This window comes from Crocodylus siamensis, chromosome 1, assembly GCF_052110815.1.
Source record: "Crocodylus siamensis isolate JL-2025a chromosome 1, ASM5211081v1, whole genome shotgun sequence".
Lineage (NCBI taxonomy): Eukaryota > Metazoa > Chordata > Crocodylia > Crocodylidae > Crocodylus > Crocodylus siamensis.
The window spans coordinates 114,321,270-114,338,453 of NC_143395.1; the positions used below are offsets into that span (position 1 = coordinate 114,321,270).

At 43.2% G+C, this 17,184-nt stretch overlaps 3 protein-coding genes across 4 annotated transcripts in view; 1 reads left to right on the forward strand and 2 right to left on the reverse strand.

Moving 5' to 3' along the window:
- Positions 1-1,945, reverse strand: part of LOC149873227 (zona pellucida glycoprotein D-like) — a 38,026-nt gene extending 36,081 nt beyond the window's left edge. The window contains exon 1 of the mRNA XM_090031467.1: positions 1,622-1,945. Within this exon, the coding sequence (XP_089887593.1) occupies positions 1,622-1,694 (73 nt within the window). The 5' untranslated portion in view covers positions 1,695-1,945. The remainder of the gene's footprint in view (positions 1-1,621) is intronic.
- Positions 1,887-4,546, forward strand: LOC149873228 (uncharacterized). The gene is made up of 3 exons (XM_090033064.1): positions 1,887-1,915; positions 2,182-2,206; positions 3,605-4,546. The coding sequence occupies exons 1-3, from the start codon at positions 1,887-1,889 to the stop codon at positions 4,358-4,360; spliced, it is 810 nt and encodes a 269-aa protein (XP_089889190.1). The 3' UTR covers positions 4,361-4,546.
- An 8,924-nt stretch (positions 4,547-13,470) lies between these two features.
- Positions 13,471-17,184, reverse strand: part of SHPRH (SNF2 histone linker PHD RING helicase) — a 98,004-nt gene continuing 94,290 nt past the window's right edge. For both annotated transcript variants that reach the window (XM_090040998.1, XM_090041004.1), the window contains exons 29-30: positions 15,681-15,761; positions 13,471-14,412 (exon numbers count right to left, since the gene is read on the reverse strand). In XM_090040998.1, the coding sequence (XP_089897124.1) occupies positions 14,316-14,412; positions 15,681-15,761 (178 nt within the window). In that variant the 3' untranslated portion in view covers positions 13,471-14,315. The remainder of the gene's footprint in view (positions 14,413-15,680; positions 15,762-17,184) is intronic.

The window sequence follows — 17,184 nt, forward strand, 5'->3', positions numbered from 1 at the left end:
CTAAACCACTGAAAATATGGTGCAGTTTATCTGACTCCGAAGTCAATAGTAAATAATGTATTAACAATAAATAAAACAGAATAATCAGAATAATAATCCACTTCCTCTCTCCAGTCATTCCCCTTGACTGCCAAGCCCCAATTCATCAAGTAGCACTGTTGTGGCACTGTTATAATCCCAGCATTTCCTTAGGAGCCCATTGTCTCTGGCAGGGTAAATAAGGTTGGAATTTCCAAGCTAAAAAGCAAGCCAGAAAAATCTAACACACATTAAGATGACGCAAAAAAAAAAAAAAGACAAAAAAAAGACAAAAGTTTCTTATCCTCTTTCCCCCCTTTACTGATTCCCTCTGATTTGTGTGGCACTAAAGATACCTTGGTTCCGAATACTAGTTCTTTACACATACTTTACTTGGAGCAATTTCATTCATTAAACTACTCTAATAAAGTGTAGTACAGGTTACATCTGTCACACAACTCAGCAGTTTGCTATGTAAAGAAAACAGATTAGGAACGTGGGATTTCTTAACAAGTGGCTTACAGGAATGTTTCTATATGCTTGTCTCAGTGGCTCAATGAAAAATAAAATACATTTCAGAGAAGTAAAAAAAAAAGTAATTAATATTGTAATAAACCCAGTCTATTTTAGTTACAGGGTAAGTAGCAAGAGACATTTTGAACTATCTGAAAATTGTGAAGGAAAAAGTAATGCATTTTAATACCAAAACAGGGCTTGAAAGCACAAGGGTGCTAACACAGCATGCAATTATTGAGAGACCAGAGATAAAATATGCAATGGATTTCCCATCACTGGCAGCTTTAAAATCAACATTGTACATCCCTCCCCCAAAATACACACTCTACTTCAAACAGAAATCATTCCCTGGAAGTCCTATGACTTGGGTTATACAAAAGGACAGAGAAGTAATCACAGCGGTCCTCTTCTAGCTTTATAACCTAGGAATTTCAACTTTGGAATACAATTAAAAATGTATTTTCCCCTACTAATTTCTATTTTTAAATTTTTAAATATCTTGGTTAATGACTTTGGCAATACATAAATTCTTCAGCTCCACCATTCTATTAATAAACTTCAATTATTTCCAGTTTCCATTCTGGAATCCTATAATTAAATTAGGGTAGGGTACATAGGGTATTTTACAATTCTTAAGGACCAGACTCATGTTCTTTCATACATGTGTAATAAAAACATTTTCCTAATTCTAGCAATATTTATGGCATTTCAATTTAAAACATTAGTAAATGCTAATCCAGGGCTCTAGATGTCCTAACATTATTATGGAAGTATAATGGGCACAATGGAGTCCTTCTTGAAAAGTAACTCACATGAAATTCATGAAGCTTCTATATGTTAGCACACAAATCAACAGCCAGCATCTATACCAACTTCACATTAACATGATTCATAGAGAATGTATGTTTTTTGAAAGCCTGCCATTTCCTATATGCGACCCATAGCTGATCTAATACTGGCTAAGCCAATGAAATCTCTCCAGTGTAAATTCAGAAACAAGCCCCTAAAATTTCAATTTGAATTTTCATTTTTGAGTGAAACAATGGTAATATTTTTCTTTAAAAGAAGAAACGTGCCACCCACTCACCTTCTCCAAAGTCTGCATTACTCGCTGAAGTTAAAGAAATCAGCAGGGTTCTCAGGAAGAGAGCCAAGAGCATCTTGCAAGGTGCAGTCAGAATTGGAGTTCTCTCAGATGCTCAAAAAGAGGAAATACTCCTAGCATGTCTTGCCCTTCCAATTGCTTTCCTTAGCAGGGCTAACTGGTTTATGTTCAGTCCAACAGGCAGTAAAAAGGATCCCTCAAGACTTTTACACACTATGGAGTTAGGTTTTGCAAGCTCTTCAGAGAAATGAGCGCCTCCCAAATAAAGGCTGAATGGTATCCTGTGCCCAACAATAGGATTCCTAACGTGCATAGAGATAGAGAGTGGAGACCATGATTACTCACAAAACATTTTCCACCTATTTTAGAACCAACTCCTTCAAGGACGGAACACCGCCCCCCACCACACACACATACATTTTTGTCCTGTACTATAGCAGCACGATAGCCCATTCTTTATTAGACAGGAGCTGAAACCTCCCTTACCTCATTCACTTCATTTATCCCTTTGGTGTTTTATGTCTTTCTATTCTGTTTTGCAGGCTGTTAACAAAGGCTGTAAATGATGTAGAGCCTTATCTTTGTTAGAAATATTAACAAAGGAGGCAAAAGCAATATGTGGCCCCAACTTAAAAAAAAAATCTAATGGTTCTTTTGATAAGATGTGGTTTTCCAATAAAGGATGTGGTGGGGGTGGGGGACGGGACACTACACAGAAAAAAGTCACAAAATTCCTTGCTGATAATAACAGACAAGGTTCTCTGGGTGAATCTGATGTCTTTTATTAGACCTACTTAAACAGCTGGGGAAAAAAATTCTTAGCAAGCTTTCAAGTTTAAAAACCCTTCATCAGGCTGCGGATTCCTCAAGCTGAGGTGTAGGCTACAACCTTGCAATGTGCATGAAAGAACAAAGATTACAAGGTCACCAGTGGAAATACATATGATACTATGAGACAGTCCTGGTCTGACAAGCTCAAGGCACATAAAATCCATCTGCATGGCCTCTCTGCAGCTTGTGTACTCCTGCACAATGGACCACAACTAGGTCTACTGTTTTTAGACCTTCTGCTGACATAAATCTGAGAGATGGCAGGTTTTTTAAAAAAAAGTTACAGTTGAGACTTGCTGCTTCTTCCCATCAGAGATGGCAATATCTTTACCACAAAGAAAACTCAGGTCAATTGCACCTGTTTTATATATTACACAAATACACAAATAACGTCTTATTTTTATATTGTGTTCTGGGCTTGTGATTTCTTTTCTCATTGGCTGCAAAGACTTTTGCATTTCCATGAATTCTATTCATTTGCATTAAGAAAACAGTTATACTTTGATTAAAAATTAAAGTAAAATATACAGCTGCAACAAAATTCACATTCTTACGGCCCCTGTTAATGAACATGCTACATTAAGAGAATTTTAAAAAATCCAAGAAAACCTCCATCCCAACCCCTTCTTTACGTATTCATCATTCAGTGGTGACTTGAATATTCTCTTAAAGAAAAGCTGGGTCAGGGGAGGACAGATAGTAACAGAAGTAGCCAATGTTTGCGTCAGCGTTTGTGCCGGTGGGCGAGCAGGAAGGGCCAGGACGGAGACTCCTGCTAGGGAAGGGCAAAGGCACCGCACTATGGCAGAAACAAGCAGCAACTCCTACGATGGTGTCAACACGGAGTGCTGCCAGGGCCCCTGCTCAGGGGGCACAGCCTTCCCAGGGCTTGTCTGAGGCCTCCACCCAGACACAGCCCATGGAGGGGCTGGCGTCCCTCCACCCCCTGGCCTGCAGGAGTTGCCCAGCAAGGCCTGGGGGGGGGCAGGGACTGGGGACCCCCACACCTGTCCTGCACGCGCCCACCTTAGGGCCATGGAGGTGCAGGTGAGGGAGCTCCAGGAGAAGGTTAGCAGGTTGAGGGGAATCAGGGAGGTGGAGGAAGAAATTGATGGCTATTTCCTTTCCCTGTAGGGTTACGCACCCAAGGAAGAAGCACCACAGGAGACACCCTCTGCTGCAGAGTGGCAGACGGTCACCTCCAGAACCAGGGCTGCTTGTAACACAGCAGTACCAGTTCCTCCAGTCCAGCTGGAGAACAGGTACGAGGCCCTGGCAACTCTGGAGGAGAAGGAAGGAGAGGAGGCAACCAGAAAGGAGGCAACTCTACGCTCTCCACGTTCCGAGCAGGCCAAAGGAGCTAAGCAGACCAGGAGGAAAAAGTGTCAAGTGATCGTCATAGGCGACTCCATCCTGAGAGGTACAGAGGGCGCCATCTGTCGCCTGGACCCCTCGACACGTGAGGTCTACTGCCTACCTGGAGCAAAGATTCAGGACGTGAAGGGGATGATCCAAGCCGTAATCCAGCACACCGATTACTACCCCTTGGTCCTAATCCATATGGGTACTAATGCTGTGGCCAGGAGAAGCCCTGATCGCCTGATGGCGGACTACCACGCTCTGGGGTGCGTGCTAAAGGAGATAGGCGCACAGATGGTTTTCTCTTCTATCCTACCAGTGAGTGGACGTGGAAGACAGCATGCAATGTGCATCTCGGAGACCAACTGGCGGCTTTGGGAATGGTGTCTCGAGGCAGGCTTTGGCTTCCTCAACAATGACTGGCACATCACAAGACACATGCTCAGATGGGATGGGCTCCACCTTTCCCCTAAAGGTAAACGTGTGTTTTCTTCTAGGTTGGCGGATCTCCTCCGGCGGGCTTTAAACTAGGCTTATTGGGGGAAGGGGAAGACGAGGGTGGAGGAAACATTGGACTGCCAGACCAAGCAACACCCACAAGTACAGCCCAGCCTAGGCCGATGAGCAGAACATATACACAGGTAAGCGACAGGGGCCAGGGTAATGCTGAAAGTAGGGGGCCAGTGCACACATCCACAAACACTTGTAGTATGAGAAACAAGCAGGAGGAACTTAAACTCCTGCTAGCTGACATCAACCCAGACATAGTGGGGATCACTGAAATGTGGTGAGACCCAATGCATGACTGGGCGGTGAATGTCAAGGGCTATAGGCTGTACAGAAGGGACAGGATAGGAAGGAAAGGTGGGGGTGTGGCACTCTACATTAAGGAGGAATACACATCCTCGTCAATTAGCAATGAATCAGAGGAGGGGCACTCTGTAGTGCTCTGGGTTAGCATACAAGGCAGTCGAGGGGAAAGAAACTTAACAGTGGGGGTCTACTACAGACCACCCAACCAAGGGGAAGAGCTACACCAGGAATTCTTAAGTCAGCATACGGAGGTAGTTAGGTCAAAGGATGTGGTCATTATGTGGGACCTGAACTTTCCAGACATCTGCTGGGAAGCACAGTCAGTCAGGTCTGATCGCTCACATAAGTTCCTAGCCAGAATGCAGGACCTCCATCTAACCCAGGAGGTGCACAGCCTCACCAGGGGAGACGTCTTGTTGGACCTGCTGCTGGCCACAGGTGACGACCTGGTGAGAGGGCTAAGGGTGCTCGGCGACCTGGGTGACAGTGATCATCGCCTGCTGGAATTCACCCTCCAGCGCAAGGTGGCAAAGGCCTACAGCAAGGCAGCAGCCCTAGATTTCAGGAGGGTGGACTTCAATGAGCTAAGGAGAATAGTCGGGGAAGCACTGAGGTCCCAGAGGGGAGGGGAGCCAGGTGTCCAAGGAGAGTGGTTGCTCCTTGAGGAGACAATCCTCCAAGCCCAAAGGGAGGTAATCCCAACACGGATCAAAGGGAGCAGGAGGGCACATAAGTCCCTGTGGCTCACCAAAAGCACCCGGGAATGTCTCCTAGCTAAAAAGGAGGCATACACCCAATGGAAGGGAGGGGCCATTACCAGGGAGGATTATACTGTGGTTGCTCGGGGATGTAGAGGGGCAGTCAGGAAGGCCAAGGTGGAGATGGAAGCTAGTCCTAGTTCCCGGACCAAGGACAACAAGAAGTCCTTTTTTAAACACAAAAAGAAAGTTCCGGGTAATGTGGGGCCCCTGCAGGACACGCTAGGAAATTTGGTCGTCACACCAGACGACAAAGCCAACATATTTAATGATTTCTTTCCCTCCATTTTCCTGAGCAGGGACTGGAACTGTCACCCCGCCTCCGGGCTCCCCTTATATCCCAGGGGAGGCGCACCTAGGCCAAGGGTTAGTGAGGAACTAGTTAGGGAACTTCTGGAAGGACTGGATGTATTCAAATCAGCTGGTCCGGATGATCTCCACCCTAGAGTACTGAGGGAATTGGCTAAGGTCATTGCAGGACCCCTGGCATGGCTTTACGAGCACTTGTGGTGCTCTGGTGTGGTGCCACAGGACTGAAAGAGGGCCAGTGTGGTTCCCATTTTCAAAAAGGGGAGGAAGGAGGACCCAAGAAACTATAGACCAGTTAGTCTTACCTCAATCCTGGGCAAGCTTTTTGAGAGAATTATTCTGGCGCATATCCACAAGGGGCCAGCAGGGGAGATCATGCTTAGGGGCAACCAACACGGATTCATTAGTGGCAGGTCCTGTCAGACCAACCTGGTGGCCTTCTATGATCAGATCACCAAATCCGTAGATGCAGGGGTAGCAGTGGACATAGTCTTCCTGGACTTTTGGAAGGCCTTCAACACTGTCTCTCACCCCGTTCTCATCAAAAAACTGGGGGACTGTGTCAACACCCACACAGTGAAATGGGTCGCCAACTGGCTGGAGGGCCACACCCAGAGAGTGGTAGTGGATGAGTCACTTTCGACCTGGAGGGACGTGGGCAGTGGGGTTCCGCAGGGCTTGTTCCTCGGGCCCGCACTGTTCAACATCTTCATCAGTGACTTGGACAAGGAGGTAAACAGCACCCTGTTCTAACTTGCTGATGACACTAAGATGTGAGGGGATGTGGGCACGCTAGAAGGAATAGGCTGCAATCAGACCTAGACAGGTTACAGGGGTGGGTGGATGAGAATAGGATGGGATTCAACACCAACAAGTGCAAAGTGATGCACCTGGGGAGGAACAACCGGCACCATACCTATAGGTTGGGAAACTCCCTTCTCGTTAGTACAGAGGCAGAAAAGGATCTTGGAGTCATTATTGATGCCACAATGAACATGGGCCGGCAGTGTGGGGATGCAGTTAGGAAGGCCAACCGTACCCTGTCATGCATCCACAGATGCATCTCTAGCAGGTCCAAGGAGGTGATACTCCCCCTCTATGCGGCACTGGTCAGGCCACAGCTGGAGTACTGTGTCCAGTTCTGAGCGTTGCACTTCAGGAGGGATCTGGACAACATGGAGAGGGTCCAGAGGAGGGCCACTCGCATGATCAGGGGGCAGCAAGGCAGACCATACGAGGAGAGGCTACGGGACCTGAACCTGTTCAGCCTCCACAAGAGAAGGCTGATGGGGGAATCTAGTGGCCTGTTACTGGTCCCCCCGTCAGAGGGGACCAGCAGGCACTGGGGGAGTCCCTGTTCCCCCGAGCACCGCCAGGAGTGACCAGGAATAAAGGTCACAAGCTGGCAGAGGGTAGATTTAGGCTAGATATCAGGAAGTGCTACTTCACGGTCAGGGCAGCTAGGATCTGGAAACAACTTCCAAGAGAAGTGGTGCTGGCTCCTACCCTGGCAATCTTTAAGAGGAGGCTAGATGTACACCTTGCTGGGGTCATTTGACCTCAGTACTCTTTCCTGCCATGGCAGGGGGTCGGACTCAATGATCTGCTCAGGTCCCTTCCAACCCTAGAAACTATGAAATGTTTCTTTCCCACTAAGAGTGAACTGTGCCTTCCAGAAGCAGCCCTGAATATGATAGATAACAAGAGACCCTGTAAAACTCCTGATGCAGTTCTCTTGGCTTCTTACCACCATGTCTCCATTGCAGCTGTACTTCCAGAGATGCCTTCTTGTTACAGCTACTCCCACCACTTGTTCTAAACTGTTCCATTTTATGGGGTCTCTTCACACAGCTGGAGGGATGCATGCATGACATGATCAGCCCATTCTGCTTTCTTCCATCTGTGCATTAGACAGCACTTCCTCTCCACAGTGTCTATAGAGAATCATGCTGTAAACACATCTAATCCTTAACTCCTTTGATAGGAAATGGATCAGCAATACTGAGGGGTTCCTGCATAACTAGATCTGGATGCATGGTACCATACAACATATTGGTCAAGTCTTACAGTCTCTATTCAGGTTAAATCCATGAGTAGAGTGCATGATCTGTCTGTCCTATATTAAGACATCAATGAAGGAAGAGCTGGTTGATTTGAACCTATGATTCTTCTGTGGTCTTTCATACAGGAGTAGAATAATGCTCAATTTCCTAAACTTGCTGCTGCTGCATAAATACCTGTAAAGAAACAGTGTGCACCTAATTTAAGTAGGAATTAAATGTCTTATTTGCCTATTCTCTAAGTAAACTTCCTTCTTTTGTCACTGGAACTTGGTTGCTCTATTAATGAATAGAAGACTAGAAACTCCACAACCAAATCCAGGCTGCATTGCTTGATTACGAAGGAGATAATGGAAAAGCTATTCCTATAATCCATGGTTCCAGTTCGATGTTGTACCCTCAGTTACATAAGGGAATTCTCAGAAATGTAAGCAAGAATGCTACTTAAATAATCTTTTACCTGATCTAAATTTCCAGTCTACCTGTGAATTTAAATACAGTTCTCTACGTTCCCAATTATATATTTATTAGAGGTTCACCGATACATCAGTCAATATCATACTGACGCTGATAAAAGGAAAATTGACATTACCAGCAACTAGCTTTTTTTGGCTGATGTGGCTGATAAATGCCGCACGCATGTATGCAGCCCCAGCATGCGCATGGCCAGGAATCCAGCCTAGTAACACAGAGAGCAGGATCATGCTGGTAATGTCTGTGGGGAAGAAGCAGCAAGGGGGGTGGGTAGAAGGGTGCAGATCGAGGCATCATGGTGAAGGAGAGAGTGGGGCTGGGGCAGGTGCTGCACAGCCAGGTTGAGGCATGAGACGGAATCACAGCTTGTCCGGGGTGCAGCTCCCGTTGCTGCACGCACCCTCAGGGAAGGCATGGGGGGGCATGTGCCCCCGAGATCTGTGCATGGGGCTAGGGTGGTCTGCCTGCTGCAGGCTGGGGCCTGTGCTGGCCTATTTCTGGCAGGGGTGGAGCTGGCCAGGGCTGTGCTCAGTGTGGGTGGGGGCGGGACAGGCAGTGTGGGTGGAAGGGCTACAGCTCCTCCCCCCATATATGCTGTAGCCCCCCTCCCAGCACTGCCACCACCTGCCCCACTCTCACCCACCCCAAGTGCAGCCCTGGCCCAGCCCCTCTGCCAGGAAGAAGCCAGCATAACCCAAAGCTTGGAGCATGCGGCAGCTTGCCCTCACCCCATGCACAGACACACCTCCCCTGTGCCTCTCCTGGGTGAGCATAGAGCGGCAGGAGCCGCCTCCTGCCCTCCCCGGACTAGTGGCTCTGTCCTGCGCCCCGGCTGTGCAGCCCCTGCCCCAGTCCTGCTCCCTCACTGTGGGGGCCTCAATCTGCCCCCACCATACCCCTTCCCTCCTCCATCCCTGCTCCTTCCCCCAACACACTTACCAGCCAGACACTGCTCTCCAAGCTGCTGGGCTGCATATGAGTAATCAGATCAGTATTGGCCAATATGGCTAGTTAATAATCGGCCATCGGTATCGGCCCAAAAAATCTTTATCAGTGTACCCCTAATACTGTATTTATAGTTCCTTATGCATGACTTGCATAAAAATGTTAATTAATGTCACAACACAATTTGAACAGATAAAAGACAACCAAGTAATCAGAGAAGCATGAAATACATGCACAACTTGCTCTATATCCTTACAATGTTGCATCTCTGTCCCGTTTCCTTAGCCGCAGCTTCTATCCTCGAGTTAGGATATAAATGTGTTCAAAACAGCTAGTGTAATAATGGCACTGTATTGACATATAATTATAATAAAAAAAGATTAATCATGTAATGATCTGCAATCCCAAATTAAACATACACATTGTGTTGTTTTTTTGAGGACTGAGCAGATTTACTACTTTCTTGGGATGGCATGGAAGCAGGATTTTCTCTCTGAATGAGATGGCGATATTTTCCAGCACTTGGCATACTGTTTCTTGGCTGATTCCCAGCAATCACAAGGGATATGAGTCTGTTTCATAACTGGGGCTTGTTTCTGCAGACTTCTTGAGACCAAACTCTATCATGGTGGACTTTAAAAGTAGTCTGTTTTTGATCACAATGAATTTACTTTGCTTCCTGTACTTGATGCCATAGTCTCAGAGAAAGCCTTGTGCTGATAAGTTTGTGCCACAGTTTGTAGGTACCATGATAACTGGTACTGTAGAAAATCTAAAAGATCTGATGAGGCGTTTTAAAAAGATATGAATCCTTTTTACTTATGCTTGGCTACATTTATGCAACCCTAAAGGAAAAACAGCTGGGTTGCACAAATGTATCTCTGAAGCGATAATTCTACGTGTAAAATCTTCATTACTGGTAATGACTTATAAGACAGGAAAAATCCATCCATGCCAAAGGTAGAGTTGTGGGATTAACAAGTATGTTAGAGCTAACTTCTATAGCTCGGCAGAAGCCACCAGCAGGCCCACCTGTATGCCATGTGGACTGCACCAGTCAAACCATAGGCCATTGGGCTGCACAGACACGCCCCCCACTGTTACATAGTTTAATATTTCCCTTAGAAGGCTTGGGGTTTTAGTTGGCAGGCAAGGTTCTTTGCATAAATCTGGTATTTTTTATTAGACCAACTAAAATAGTTGAAGAAATTCTTCTTTGCAAGCTTTCAGGTACAAACATCCTTCTTCAGGCAAAGAAAGTATCTGCAGCTGTTATGTGCTCTTCCTTTCTTGTGTTCCTTAACTCCTCCTGGAAGTGCCAACATTCAGCTGACCAGCTTTCTCTATAAGCTGTACAGCAATACCACATGCAAGAGATAATTTTAATGTTGCAATGAGTTATGAGGAGCTGTGCTTTTCCCCCTGCTCTCCAAAAGAGCAGCAAAAAAGTCACTGGAACTGGCAGCACTGGTGTTACATAGTGCTTTTTGTATATTTTGATGAATGTCTTATTTTTTAACTAAGATTTATAAACCTTAATGGTTTCTTAATAATGCAGCTGTATAAAAAGGCAGAAATATAAAAATAAAAGTGCTTAGAGTGAAATTTGCTTCTGTAGGAAAAAGAAAAACAAAAAGGAAATAGAGTAGGCTGCAGAGGGATGTAATTTGGCTAAGATCCTTTCTTCTCTCCCTCCCCCAATGTTTTTTGTTTACTCATATACACTTTTTAATCTAATAAGCTAGTTTTACTGAAGCCATTTTATAGATTGTGACTCAGCTGCTTTAATGCCGCCAACCAAATGCATACATTCTTTGTAAGAGACTAAGCAAGCTGGGAGGAAGGAAAGAAAAAAAAAGAAAGATTTTGTTGGCTTCATACTTCTCAGTGTGGGATTCCTAGAGCCTGCATTTATAGTACACAACCAAGCTCGTAAAGAACTTGCACATCCCAGGCAACCAAAAAAGGAAGAAAAACAGCGGGTACAGACACAGCAGCTTTGTAAACTAGTGCTTCTGTCTTTAAAGGAGTTCCTGCACCACTTATACCTTAAGAAGTAAATGTTCTGATTAAACTTCAGAAACAGTCAGAATCCACTAATGAGATGGAAAGAAAACAAATTTTTCTATAGAAAAAACTGTCAACACCCTTATGCCAATTGAAGGCTATTTAAGTTATGAGCAAAAGCTTTTGTTACATCATTCAATTCATCCAAACTTTATCCCTCAATATAGTTGTGTACTGAAGAACAGCATAGTTTTTCTGAAGAGCTGCTCTGTGGAATAGAAATCCAATCTACTGATTAAAGGGCCCACAGGACAAATATTGTGTTCAGAGAACAGTTGGGGTCCTGGAAGAGTAATGTAGACAAGGAGCATTAGCTTGGGATAGCCTTTCTGCAAGGCCTGCAGGAGGGAGTGGAAATGTAAAATGTCTTTGTAATACAAGGCTCTGGACAGACGACGCCATAAAAGGTCAAATAAACCCCGATCACCCTCTTGCCTTCCCATCCATTCAGAGTCCAAAGAGTAATGTGAATCTTACGACAACTAGATAATTAGGTTTGTGTGGTCCAGTCAGCATTTTCATTTCTATAGCAATCTTTGACTCTGAAAGATTACTAAACTCTGGAGAAAATACGTAAGTGCCATGTCACTAAAATGATGCCACTTCTGGGACGAAGAACAGCAGCTTGACCACGTCCCCCTCCCACCAAGGTGGGAGGAAATTTGATCAAATATAAAGGCAAATCCTCATTCTTATGAAAAGTGCCACTGGCTTTCATGTCCAAAACCAACTTCGTCTTCAGTAAGTAGAAGTGTACCAGGAAATAAAATCCTAAAGATAGGAGACAAGTTGTAATTCTAATATACATTAGTAGGTTGGCATAAACTTAGGATTCCTCCAGTGTTGATCTCGACCTGCGTGTGAAAACTATGAAGTGCCTTGGGCTTTACTAGAATTTTACTGAAGGTTAGTTAACATGTTAGCTTAAAAATAGCAAGAATGCACCTTAGACACACCTGTAAAGCAAAGAGAATCCTAGCTTTCAAAGTCTCATCCAAAAAACAATCAATGAAATAAAATTTATGGATTTCAGTTTAGTACTTCAGAACACTGGATGGCTGAGTTTTTGACCCAACTAGAATTTGAACTTATAGTTCAAGGGAGTTTACTTATTTGTCTCAGAGTAGCATCAAGAGGCTGCTGAGATCATGGAAGCTCCAATGTCCTTGGTCCTGCATAACGATAGAGTAGGAGAATGACCCTGTACTCAGTTTACAGGCTGCAGATAAATGAAGGGGGGAAATTATTTATCACATGTATTTTTCAGCTGGGAAGTGAAAGAGAGTAAGGGTCAAATTATCAAGAGAGTTCCATACTAACAGTCAGACCTTGATTTTCCAGAGATGTAAGTAACTAGACAGATTACTGAATATCTAATCCTTATTAGGTGCTTAAATGGAAACCATATGCTTGAAGCTCAAGTGCACTGGAAAGCTGTACTAACATAGAAGGCCACAGGTACCCTAATTCTGTGAGGGGAATCTCACTTCTAGGGTTTTAAACTATGACAAAAATGTTTATTCCTAGACAAGAACAAGATGGAGCTAATGTTGCTTTCAGTTATGATGATAACTGTCACAACGTTCCCAAGAAATAAAGCAAGACTGTAATTTGGAAGGATGGTGATCTCTCACACTGTCAGGATGAGGACCAGAGCATTGTAAAGAGCTGATGAATAAGTACAGGGGCCTTGGTCACAGTGGAAAAAGCAGGGGAGGCCACTTTGGAAGGGTGCAGGTCTTCATGGATTTCTCTGAAGCAGAATTTTTCTGCCTTTGTTACTCGATACTTCTCGTTGTAAAAAACTGGAAAATTATCATAAAATCCTACAAAAACATTTTAAAATGCTATGTGTGTACAAAACTGCAATGATTTAACAATATGAGAAGCTTGTAGACCTAAGTATTAAGAGACAAAATTATGATACAATGTTAAATTTCTTAAGATCCATTTCTAATAGAATTTAACTCCAACACTTATTCATAAATTCTGCAGGAAAAAATATTCTTTACTGAAAAAGCTAAGGAAGATAAAACTGTATTTTTAATACATAACAAAATTACTGAATCTCCACTTTGGGTACAAACATCTTAACTATGGATGTTGTAAGACCTATTCATTATATATGCCACCTTCTGGCTGTAAAAACCTTCTGGGAAAAGGTAAATGAGTAAATGAAGAACAACAAAAAAAATAGACAGACACCAAAAGAGTATAAAATTATGGGCAGCTTAACCAGTTACTTTTTAAAAATTCCATTACAAAGGACTCCAAATTCTTACAATAAATCACTAAAGTAGGCATGGCTTTAAGAATCTTTAAAAATGTGTACAGTAGTGTTTAACTATCATTTTAAGACCCATATACATACAAGAGCCATAATTTAATTAATCAACTCTGCAGTAAGTGAACATGGAATAAATTTATGTTATAATGCAATTTTATGCTGTTACATAATAGAATACCTGGAAGACTACCATGAACAACAAACTCGCTAATAATGATTCATAAGTAAGTGTTAACAAATAAGAAGGGTTATTTCAATACTCGAGTGACTTGTTAAACACTAACTACAACAGAAGTCCTTTCTAGGGGGATATTTATTTACAAAGGAATTCATTCTGGCCAATGCTTTGTACAGTTAAAAAGACTACAGCAAAATACTTTGTTACCTGTTTTACTGCCCCCCCCCCATCCTTACAGCTTTACTTATCTGGAATGAAATACTGGCCCATCCAGGTCAGTGGCAAAACTCCCACTGACCTCAGCAGGCAAAGATTTCAGCCTGAGAATCAATCATATTCTTTGGAAATAAAATCCATCTTTTTGTATAATGTGCAAAGTGCAATCTCTCTCCAGTGCTATCAGAAAAGATGTTCTAAGGACTCAGCCACAAAATCAATGGTAATGATTAAAGGATCTTACTAATTTTAGAAGCCCTAGCTAGGGTGAATGTTGGATGACATATACAAAGATTTATGACAGTTATAATGATTTCATACAGATACTCAATGTCACATCATTTCCCAAGAGATCTCACTGGGTCAAGCCAAAGACTTTTCATTCAAGTTCTTCAGTTTCCTCTGTAAAAAGGTCTGCCAGATCAGCAACCGTCAAAACTGAGGCTTCTGACTGTTTCATGGAAGAACTAGTGTGACTGTAGGGAAAAGTATCTGAGTCAGAGAACAGTTCCCGAAAAAAGCTTTGTGCAATAGAGAATAAATATGCAGTTGCAGAGTACATTAAAATTATACTCTAGTGAACATCCAAAAGGAAGATGGCATGGGAGAGCATGCCTATTATTGTGCTTAACCAAAAGCAGCATGAACCATCCTGTTTATTACTTTGGGGGCATTTTACAAAAAGCTTTTCCAGTTGGCAATTTTAAAGACAGCAACTGAAATACTATGGCTCAGCGTTATGTGGAGATTAGCAATGGAGGAATGTGCTCTATGCCTTGGGCTGAAGTCAGAACTGTGACTGAGGGTAAGTGGAGCAGAGGCAGTGGAGGGTAGCAGCTCCAACTCTGACCCCAAACCTGGATTGAGGCTGAAGTTGCAGCAGCCACCTGCTCTTCCATCCCCTTACACTCAAATTTAAGATAAGGGGCATTCCCCCTCCATATTGAGAAGGGATGGAAGGATGGGGAGGAACACATGTCATCTTGGATTCAAGTAAATAACATAAAAATTAAAATGCATATCCAGTAAGGGGAGGGCCAGACCCTATACCATATAGGACAGGGGCAGGCAATTATTTTGGGCAGAAGGCCGCTTACTGAGTTTTGGCAAGCCATCAAGGGTCGCATGACAGGCAGCCAGGGGTGGATTGATATTAATTTTCTAAATTTTTTAAGGGACCCGCAGGTCAGATGGAATGTTCTGGCAGGCTGCATCTAGCCCGCAGGCCGCATTTTGCCCACCCCGATATAGGATGTGCCCATGTGGATTTAGATGCCCAAGTGGAATTCCATTTCACCCTGCTTGGATCCCTGAAAAATTTAACACAAAAGATAGATGAATCCTCTTCCTCTTTGCTGCTTTTCTGTGCCTTAAGGTTAAGATGACTGCACATTACTAAAATAAATCCACTAATGAATTATCAGGGGCCTGAACAGGGTGAAACTGGTGCCAAAGTCTACTTATGTACATAATAGGTGGAGTAGGTTCTGGCTCATTACATTTATGTTTTATATTTCATCTCAAGCTAGTGAATATCCATCCTGGTTAAAAATCTCACTTTTCTGAAGTTTTTGTAAATTTTTTGTGACATAGTGAAGACATTTCAGAGAAGGGCAAAAGTTTAAAGTGTTTTCATTTGATCATGAACAGCATGAAAATGTTTGAAAACTACTCTTTTTACTGAGGGGGGGAGAGGGGAGGAAATCAAATAATGTTTTTAAACTCTCTCAATTGAGAAACATACCTTCTCTCCACAGTTTTCAGCATCATCTGCATCCTTTCTTCTATTGTTGCTTTTATCAAGAACCTGTGCACAATGGTGGGCCTGAATGTGTTTAAAAAAACAACCAAAAACCAGAAAAGTTTAGCACAGTTGAAATTTTGTTGGATACTGTCAAGAAGTTCAGGACCAATTTTTAGCCATCTTAAAATTCTTTTAAGCTGGTCTGAAAATGTCTTTTGGATTTTAGGGTCAATCCCACAAGATGCTGAGCAACCTCCACCAAGAGTTAAAGAATACCCAGCACTCCTTATCATGCCAACAGCACTGACCTAAATGAATGAGAAATAAATTACGTCCTAACAAACACTAAGCAAAACTCCACCCTCATTTTCACTAGTGCTCAAACTATGTCTTTTACCCAGGAGTCTGTCTAGAATAACATAATGCCAAGAGGACTCCTCATAGTGGGGGGGAGGAGAGTGGGGTGTTCCTGAACTTCCTGTGCACAAGAACTGTGATGGAGCCCGTGGTGTTCACAATATATGAGGACCAGTCACAATCTACCTCTGTATAGTCTACTGTTTATACAGTATGTGCAGTGTTTTATATTCTGCTGCTGCAGAAAAAGTCCAAGAGAGGGAGCTCAAAATAATGGCTTGTTAAGCCTCATTCCCATAGTTTTAATAGCACTGCTATTACAGAAGACAAGATAGTAAATAGAACTGTAGTTTATACGTCACATAAAACAGGGTGAAAAATCAGTTTAACAAAGGGAGCAGAACAAAGCTGGAGGAGATAAAAATTCTCAGGGTTCTGAGGTGGGGACACATGGGAGCATAAAACCCAAAGGCAGTATCTGTGAACCAGTGTGTAGTCCTTCTAAACATACGACTTCAGAACACATGTTTATATAGGAAAATGGAATCAGACATTAACTACTGCTCAGTCAGGACCTGATTCAAAGTCCACTCAAGTAACTAAGAGTCTTTCAAGCCACAAACTCATTTTACTAAAGCAAGGAAAACTACTCAGATAGGTAAAGGGATGTGTCAGCACAACTCTATGCAGAATAGGAGACTAAATGAAGATCAGTTTTACTGACTTGAGTTACTTCAGATCTGTACTTGTGAAATCTAGAACAGAATTTGGTTGAACTGTCTATTTCACTTACACATACCCCTCAGCTTAACCCAAGGTTAATCAATGGATATAACACAACATGCTGCTACTACACACAGTTCTGTTACACAGGGTTGTATTTTTTTGCCATACCCTGAACTTCTAGTGCCAGCATCATGTGAAATCATAATACAGGCTGTTGCAATCAATCTGATCTGTGTGCTCATAGTTGATTCAAAATATTTACCACCACACCCAAACATACACCTGCTCATACATTCTTTCGTACAAGCTGATTCATGCCCTCACAAAATAAACATGTCATCTTTATTCACGAATACATTTGTTCCAGCTATGTTTCTATATCATGTGTTACTGTTTTTATTTTCCAAGTTACTTTTGAGCT